At 45.5% G+C, this 8,545-nt stretch overlaps 1 protein-coding gene across 1 annotated transcript in view; it reads left to right on the top strand.

Annotated features, from left to right (window-relative positions):
* NOC2L (nucleolar complex associated 2 homolog (S. cerevisiae)) overlaps window positions 1-8,545 on the top strand; it is a 57,556-nt gene that overhangs the window by 11,963 nt on the left and 37,048 nt on the right. The window contains exons 8-10 of the mRNA XM_009889655.1: window positions 1,341-1,454; window positions 2,143-2,331; window positions 4,614-4,753. Coding sequence (XP_009887957.1) covers window positions 1,341-1,454; window positions 2,143-2,331; window positions 4,614-4,753 — 443 coding nt within the window. The remainder of the gene's footprint in view (window positions 1-1,340; window positions 1,455-2,142; window positions 2,332-4,613; window positions 4,754-8,545) is intronic.

Below are 8,545 nucleotides of genomic sequence, written 5' to 3'. Positions count from 1 at the left end.
GGCAAAAGGGTGACATTTAAATGAAAAGCTGCAACACAACATTTAAATGAGCCTGGGAACCCTTTGTTGATAAAGATGACTGGTGTACAGTGATGAGAGGCTGTTACACCTTGTGTCTGAGGGTGTAGCAGTCTGCTCGCTGCTACAGTAGGGATTTTTGAGTAGGCTTTTTCAGCCCTGCAGCTAGAATCTTTCTGATTTCCCCTGGAGTTCATTAGTGGATATCAGGTAACTAGTTTTTGGAGGCATCAGCTGTTATTGAGGCCCTGTTGTACCAGATACTTCCTGACAGGGCCAGCCATGTCCAAGTGAATCTATGCCCTGAACAGGCGAATGCAGGCAAGACTGGGAAGAACAAAATCTATTCAATTGCCTCTCAAGAACTTGAGGGAAGAGACCAATATACAATTGCTTTATGCAGTGTGGAGACAGATAGAAGTCGGATTAATGAGTTTACATGTCAGCAGTGGGCTGCCTGTTGGCACAGACCTCTGCACAGACTAGCCTACCCCTCTCCAGCTGGTGTAGGTATTTTTATGATGGACTGGATGTTCGTCATCATGTCTGTACCAGAGTGACTAAGGGTATGTCTCAGCAGAAGTGCTGCCTTACGCAGGTCCTGTCTCTGGCTCCAAACCCTGCTGCTGCTCTGTCCTTTGAATTAATACTGTGAATGTCCAGGGAACTGGAATTAAGTCAAAACTACCACCAGAAGATGTATCTCAGGAATTGCAACCAATTTGCCCAGAGGAAAAAAAACCTGCTAAATTCCGAAATCAAACCCTGGTGTGCTCTCTCTAGAGACAAGTGCATCTTTAATAGCATTCTTTGGGAAACTAGAATTGGGTGTTTGTGGTGAGAATGGGAGTGTAACTGCAGTGTAGTTGTCCGACTGAATTCTGCAGAACACATAAACATGACTTTTTGTTATTGGGTTGGAAGATGTATTGGCCAGATGTGTAATCTAGTGTGCTGTTGCTGTCTAGGGTATGGTGAGGAAGCTTTGCAAAGCCTAGGAGGTTTGAGTCACGTGTACAGGCTGGTGCCTATGCTCAAAGCTTAAATGTGTATTTAGGCACATGAATGAAAGTGCACATATTTTTCAGAGATGCTAGTTTTAGACAGTTTCATTTATTGATCATGGGAACATCAACCTTGCAGCCAGAATGGCTGTCGGTGCTGTTGTGACTGATTCCGTGACAATGCAGCCTGCTATCTTTCAGTCATCTTCCTCCTCACTTGGTGTTTTGGTGTGAAGGAGGGAAGCTCAGAGCTATCTGTAACGAGGAATGGGTTCGTTGTCCCTTCACTTACCTGTATCTTTTTATTTTCCATTCCAGCAATCAATTAACTTGTGGAGCACAGGTGAGGAAACAGTGAGAGTACTGGCCTTCCTTGTGCTGAACAAGATCTGCCGCTACAAGAAAGAGGTGTACCTAAGTCCCTTGCTCAAGGTAAGGCTGGCACGTGCTGTTCTCGGTGGCTTTTCTTTCTCGTGTTATATGTGAAGACCCTAGAGCATGAGCTGCCCCGACTAATAGGCTGCAGGTGCTGGAGATGATGCTGGCTACCTCCAGCAAATTAAACAGGGAAGAAATTCTGTGTTTAGGCAGAGTCATACCCTGCTTCCTACTACTGTCCTTCCTGCTGGGGGGACACAGTGTTGTAGCAGGGAAGGCCTCTGGTACTGATTTGTCTACTGGGTGAATACTTATCTTCCAAATTCTTGTGGGCTTTCCTCAAGTGCTAAGGCACTACTCAGTGCTACTGAGCTGCTCTGATCTGTCAGCTAATAGCTGCGGTTCCCAAGTGTAGTTTGCTTAGGTACCACTCTTACAGAGAGAGAACTGTGACCAACCATAAGCATTTATAGCTCAAACCCAGCCCAGAGTTCTTCTCTTCTTGCAGAGAAGAATGGCAGGGGCATCTCCAAGCACTGTGCTGAACAGTGTAAGGGTGCAAAAAGATTCTGACTCTTTTCCTGTCTCCCCTAAAAAAGGAGCGGGCTAGATTATTATTTTTGCATATACCTTTGAAGTGACTTGTCTTATAAAAAACCTCACCCCTAGTTTAGACAGATCTGGGTGGAGAATGTTTTTGTACTGTTTTACGAGGCTGCACCTTGTCCTTTTTCCTGCACAGCAAATGTACATCGCATTTGTGAAGAATTCCAGATTCACCTCTCCCAATGTCCTGCCTATGATCAACTTCATGCAGCGCACACTGACAGAGATGTATGCCCTGGACACACATACCTCTTACCAGCATGCCTTCATCTATATCCGTCAGCTTGCCATTCACTTGCGCAGTGCCATGACGATAAAGAAGAAGGTAGGTACCTGTCAGTGTGGAAGGAGTGTACCTCCTAGGGGGAATGTGTGGAGAGGGGGAAATTACAGTAGCCGCTTTGGGCTTTTGGTAGTGTCTCTAAAGTGTCAGTACTTGTCTGACCCATTTCATAATGTGCCGAGGAGTTTTTTGCCAGGGGCTGGAAGCTTCAGAGATCACCTCATGGTTGCCTGTGTTCAGAATTTCAGCAAGGAAGGAGAGGAAAGGCAACTGCAGAGTTGGAGTTACTTTTCTTTCCCCAGCTTGCAAGACTTTGGGATGTACTTCTCATCTTCTGCCTTGGGCGCTCTTTTACCACTCTGAAGCTGCTGTTTCCAGCCTCTGTTGTAAAACCTCAAGGTAAAGAAGATTAGGAACCACCCTGGTGGCTACATCTTTCCAGTGAAGTCCATACTACTTAAATGACTTAATTGAAAAAAGCAGCTCAGACCTCTTGGGAGCCACCCTGATTTCAGCCACCTCCAGTCTGACCTCAGAAATCTGAGTCAGATTGCTAATCCTGGCTTTATTTGTGTTTAGCAAAACAGACCCTTATAGATTACTGTTCAGCTGCTCCCAAACATTGCAGGATTGGTAACCAGTTAAATCTCCTGGCTGTTCAGACATGGGGATAAATGAGCAGAGATAAATGAAGTCTGGGCTGTGTATGCCCTAATTGGATTTCACTGGCTTCTTACACCCTCAGTCCTGGCCCAGACAAGAACTAAATCCACTTGATTTCGCAGCTGGGGAGGGTTGTAGGATCTTTAAATGACAACAGCACAGCCAAAATATACAAATCCAAGCAATAAGCCAATTAATTTAAATTGAGCAGTGGGTGTTTGTGGAAGGTGATTACAGGAGCAGATTGCTTATTTGTGCAAGAGAAGCTGAGAGCAGAGCTTCTTGGTACATCTCGGTGACCTGGTGAGATCTGGGAGAGCTCTACGGCTTCCAACTGTGACTTAAGTCCCTACTGCAAGGTTTGGTCCAGTGGCTGCAATTGAGGGCTTCTGTCCTTGTTTCAGGACTTAAGCATCTCGCTTCATCCGTGCGAAAGGGGAGGTGACCTGGGCTTTGCAAGTTGGTCTCAAACACGGTTTGGAGCTGAGGCCCCTTGCTAAGTGCTATCTTCTGAGTTCTTGGTGCAATTCTGGGGAATACATGGGCTCGCAGAACAATTTGGAAAGGGTGTCCTTGAGGGACTCCTGCACTCTTCTGGGCTTTTATTTAATCTGGTACGATGGGCTGCTTAAGCACATGGCAGGGGGAGTGTGGGGATTTGCCCATTCTTGAAAATGTCTCTTGGATTGGTGCAAGACCTGACCCACACTACTGACCCAGCCTGAAATGCTGGTGTGGTGCCTGTTGGGCACACTGCTGGCCTGTGGCATTGTTTTTGCTGGTAACCATAGAAATTGGCTGAGAAACAGAGCTGAAAGTTCTCAGCTCTACTGTCGGCAATTTTTACTCTGCAATTGAAAAACAAAAAAAAAAAACCACCAAAACCCAAAACTGTCCTGGATAGTGTCTTTTCCAAAAACAAGGAGGTTGATCGTTCAGTCCTTGCTTTAACAGTGAATGTTTGTAGGAACATCTTTAAAATGAGCACTGATACTACCTTTCAGAGTTAGTGGGTTGTTGGTTTGGGGGTTTTGGTTAGTACAACTGAGGGGAGGGAAGTCTTCCCTCAAGTGGGAAGGACAAACTGCTACATAACAGCCGAAGAAGTTTGAGTGCAGAGAGAGGAAATCCAGATGAATTTCCTGCTAGCTTGAATCCATAGTGTGGCTTTACACACCCTTTCCCCCTCCTTTCTGGTCTGCAGAGGCCAGAAGGCAATTTACAAGGGTGTTAGAGAAGGGGTACTACTTTCCAGCTGTCCTACCTATGGGAGACCAGGGACTGTGGGTAAATGGAACAGTTAAAGGTTTCCTAACACTTGGCCACGTCCCGCCATCTGCTGTGAGCTGGATCATTAAATCATCCTTCTCAAATGAACCATGCTTGTGAAGAAAAGCAGTCTCTGTTGCTCATTGTTTCCTTTAAGGCACTAACTAGTACCAAATCATAATGTTGCCAATTTAGCATCTGAACTTGCTGGATGGTGGGTCAGCCACTGGCATCAAAGCGATGGCTAGAATGTTAGTTATTCCTCTCTGAACAGTGCCCAAAGTCCTCTTAGAGAATGCTGGATAAAATAAGTCCTGTAGAGAAACCAGAGTGAACTCCTCTCCAATGCCACATTTTTAAGTTTGTGCCTGTGTTTTTTCCCTTTTCTGCAGGAGAATTTCCAGTCTGTCTATAACTGGCAGTATATCCACTGTCTGTATTTCTGGTGTCGGGTTCTTAGCACAATCTATCCCAGTGAGGTCATGGAGCCATTGATCTATCCTTTGACACAGGTCATCATTGGCTGTATAAAGTAAGTAGGATTTTTTTCTCTTCGTTTGGCTATACTTCTTTCTGTTGCGTGATGTGGCAGAGCAGTTACTAAGGAGGTGTTACTGTTGTGAGACTTGGATTTCACCTTGCATTTTAAGGAATTGTCTGAGAGCTGCTCTTGATTGACATATTCCAGCTGAAGATGTGTTGTGAGCACCTGTATATTTAGGTGGTGAGAAAGCCTAAGAAATAATAACCTACACCACCACTAAATTTGCTATGTAAGGAATTTCAGTTCAGCTGGATTTGGTGCTCAGTTCTAGTCCTTCCGTGAGCTTCTATGTCGAAGGAGGATCAATCGGTTTGTGACCCAGTGTCAAACTGCAGCCCTTTCTGGCCTATTCTGAAAAGTCAGAGTGGTGCTCAGCAGTGAGAAAAGAAAATACTGTGAAATTCCTCTTCCTTTACGTTGCAGAATATTGCAGGGTTTGTGTGTTCTGGGCACACTCCTGAGTAATGCTAACGCTTTTTGCTGGCATCTAGTGGGGAGCTGGGGAGACCCAAAGCAATGCAGTTGACTTTAGTGCTTAAAAGCACATGATTACCTCTATTGCTGGAGAGCTGTATCTCCAAGAAGACATTTTAGATAGTGTCCTTTTTTTTTTTTTTTTTCTGAAGGAAAGCTTAAAATAACTGAATAGTCCCCAAGCATTCGTATGAAGAAGTAGCCCAAGTGGGGAAGCTTAGCCTTTTAACATCCATTGGAATGCTTTGTCATGTGTAGTATTTCTGTGTTGCTGACCGTTCTTTCCAAGAGGTTATAGCTGTCTGGATATTTCCAAGGAGAACCGTCCAAGTGCAAGCATGCCATGTATAGCAGTTTCCGAGTGTCTCAGAGTTGAGCTATTTGGGGGAAAAAAAAAAAAGAGGGAGGAGATGAGGACTTGGTTTTGGAATCTGTGTGTTCAGATTTTTTATTATTTTTTTTTTTTCTTAAAACACACACACCAGTAGGAAAGCCTGCTCAGGTATCTTTGGCAGTATAAAAGCTATTCTCATTTGTGGGTTGTTGGGGATTTTGTTTGTTTTAGGGGTTTGGGGTTTTTTTTCCTCACTTCAAGAGTATTGGCTGTGTATAGTGGTCTGCGTTTAAGCTTGAACTCCACTAGTTCCATTAGCAGAGTTGAACCACAGTGGAATTTCTCCCAGTGGTTATTACGGAATCCCAGTGTGAGTGTGTGTGTGCAATCGGGGACCAAGGGGAGGTGAACTCTTAATACCAGACAGTCACTGTGTGTTGTGCAGTAGTAAACCTCTGTTTTGAGGTAGTGTGCAGGGTAGATGATGCCTCTCTGCTCCACAGAAGTTGCAACCTGAATAGCCTGGACAGATTATCTGCCCAGTTGTATGAAGTGGCAAGGGAAAACGTACTGAATTGCCTCAGGACCTAACAGTGCCACAGTACAGAATCAAGTCCTCATCTGTAGCTCTGTAAATACAGTTAGATGATGCTTTTTTTTGTGTGCTTTTTTTTTTTTAGAGTTTGAAAAATTAGGACATATTCATTGGTTTTTTAGTACGTCTCTGAGAAACTTTTTTTCCCATCAGTTTACATGTTTATATATGCAATCTCTGTGCTTTGAAATGGCTGTTAATAATGAGCATTGAGGGAATTTCTGAATCTCTGGTGATCTTTGAAATCCTGTTAGCTCTGTTAACCAGATTCTCAGCTTTAAAATGCTACCCGCCTGGTCTTGAAAACTCCCAAGTGGTGATGAAGATAAGCAGATTTAAACAAGTGTTAGAGTGTTCATACATCCCTCTTCCCATCCCCCATGTGCACAGGCTGCTTCCCACTGCTGTTGTGGAGTTTTAGTTGTCCGGTGGACTTACCTAGGCAGTTTTGTACCTGTCCAGGCAGATAAATCAGCTATCTGGGGCCAAGGAAAGGTGAATCGGGTGAGTCTCATCAAGAGCAGCAAATAGAATTTCTCAGCATCTGTGACGGACGGGGCTGCTTGGCATGAAGTACAGTTACTGTCTGACAAGGCTTCAAAGATTTGGGAACCCGACAGATGGGGAAAATAGATCCCACCCTGACTTCCTTACTGAGCCGAGGCAGTGTCCAGGATGTGAAAAAGGGAGCAGGTAGGTTGGCAGGTGTGGGAATGATGTGGCTCCACGGACTTCAGTCTGTACCCAGGATCCCTATGGCTCCTTCCTGGCTGTAGGCAGCATCTTCTCAGTGTTGGTGGATGTGCCGTCCAAACTGGGAGTAGCAAGAGTCAGTCTGTCCCCCTCATCTCCTGGTGTAGATACACGTGTGTAGCAACTGAATGTTACAGAGGGACTCGGGTGGTTTTTGTTCGAGGTGAGAGGATAAAATAATCAAGCCTGCAGGTCAAGGGCTTTTTTTGCTTCATGTACCACTTTATGCATTTCTGGAAGGGTTGAGGGGTATGCATCTGCTTGGGGGCGGCTTAGCATCTGCCTGCTGCCAGCAGACTTTCTTAGGGGGATGGTATGAAGGAGCTGGAACCCTCTCTTTGTTTCTCTGGGCTGCTGAGCTTTGAGAGGTGTGAGCAGGTGGTGGGGCAGGATGCTGTGCAACATCTGGAATACCTTCTTGCATTTCTGCCCCTGATGTGTGCTGTGGGGCGCATGCGGAGGGTGGTGGTGCTGGGAGGACCCCCCCCTTCCTTCCCCATTGCCTTTTGTACCGGGAGGTGGCGCCTGGCTCCAGCAGAAGGGCAGTGAGCGGGTGTCTGTCTGTCTGTCTGTGGGAGGTGGTCAGCTCCTCATGCCACCCTGGCCTCTTACCTGATGGGAACGGGGAGAAATTGCCATCCAGCACAGGCTTTTTGCTCTGGGGAGGGACCAGGGCAGAATTTGACAAGTGATTAAACAAGATAACTAACAGAAGCAGGTTGCCTGCTAAAATCAAAACCAGCTCCCTCATTTTCTTGCTCCCTTTTCTTGCTTTCCAACATATAAAATGCATTGAAATTTTTTTTTTAATAATACATATTACAGAAGTGGACCCCATGTGTGTCTGCAAGTTACCTGAGATCAAGATGTGGTCCAGGGAATGTGGGCTACTGAATGGAGAGGTGGTGGAATTGATGGGTTTTTACTTTTGTGATGCTGGGAAGAGCCTCATTACTGAGTTTGCTCATGGAACTGCCATGTAATAATGAGTGATGCTATTCTCACAAACAGGCGAAAGATTGCAGTTAGTTTGACCAATGGGGCAGTGTTGTAGGTATTGCAGACAGTAGAATGTGGAGGAGATGATTTCCCCTTTTCTTTCTCTGCTTTGTGCTTTTTCTCTGTCTCTGTAGTCCATAAGTTCTCCCTTTTGATCTGTGTGCTTGCATTTGTGTTAGCTGGGGTTTTTTTACAGCAGAGTTGTTGCAGAGCTCCTGTTCTGTTATTCTTTTTCCCCTCATCCCATAAAGTGTTTTTCTGACCATGTCTGCTTGGATATCTACCTTGTTCCCAGTCTAAGCTATAAAAATGAAGTTCCTCCCTGGCTTATAGTTAAGTGAGGATTTTTTTTGCCCGTTAAGTTTTTTGTTTCCAACCTCTCAGCACGTACAGGGGAGAAAGCGGGTGCAGCCTCCTCCACGGAGATGTAAGCGCAGCCTTGGTGTCCCTGAGCCAACTTCCCCTGGTGACCTGTCCTGGTGGGGTGAAGGCTGATGTTGAAAGAAGCTTTCTCTGTCCTCTCTAGCCAGGGGAGGGTTGTGGTCACCCAGGAGTATAACAGAAGGAGCTGTAGTGAGTAAAAATAAGCCTTGAGAGGCCTTTAGGCTGTTCTCTACACCATGGC

Source organism: Charadrius vociferus, unplaced genomic scaffold (assembly GCF_000708025.1).
Source record: "Charadrius vociferus isolate BGI_N301 unplaced genomic scaffold, ASM70802v2 scaffold477, whole genome shotgun sequence".
In the NCBI taxonomy this organism is placed as follows: domain Eukaryota; kingdom Metazoa; phylum Chordata; class Aves; order Charadriiformes; family Charadriidae; genus Charadrius; species Charadrius vociferus.
This window is presented reverse-complemented; position numbering and strand designations above follow the sequence as displayed.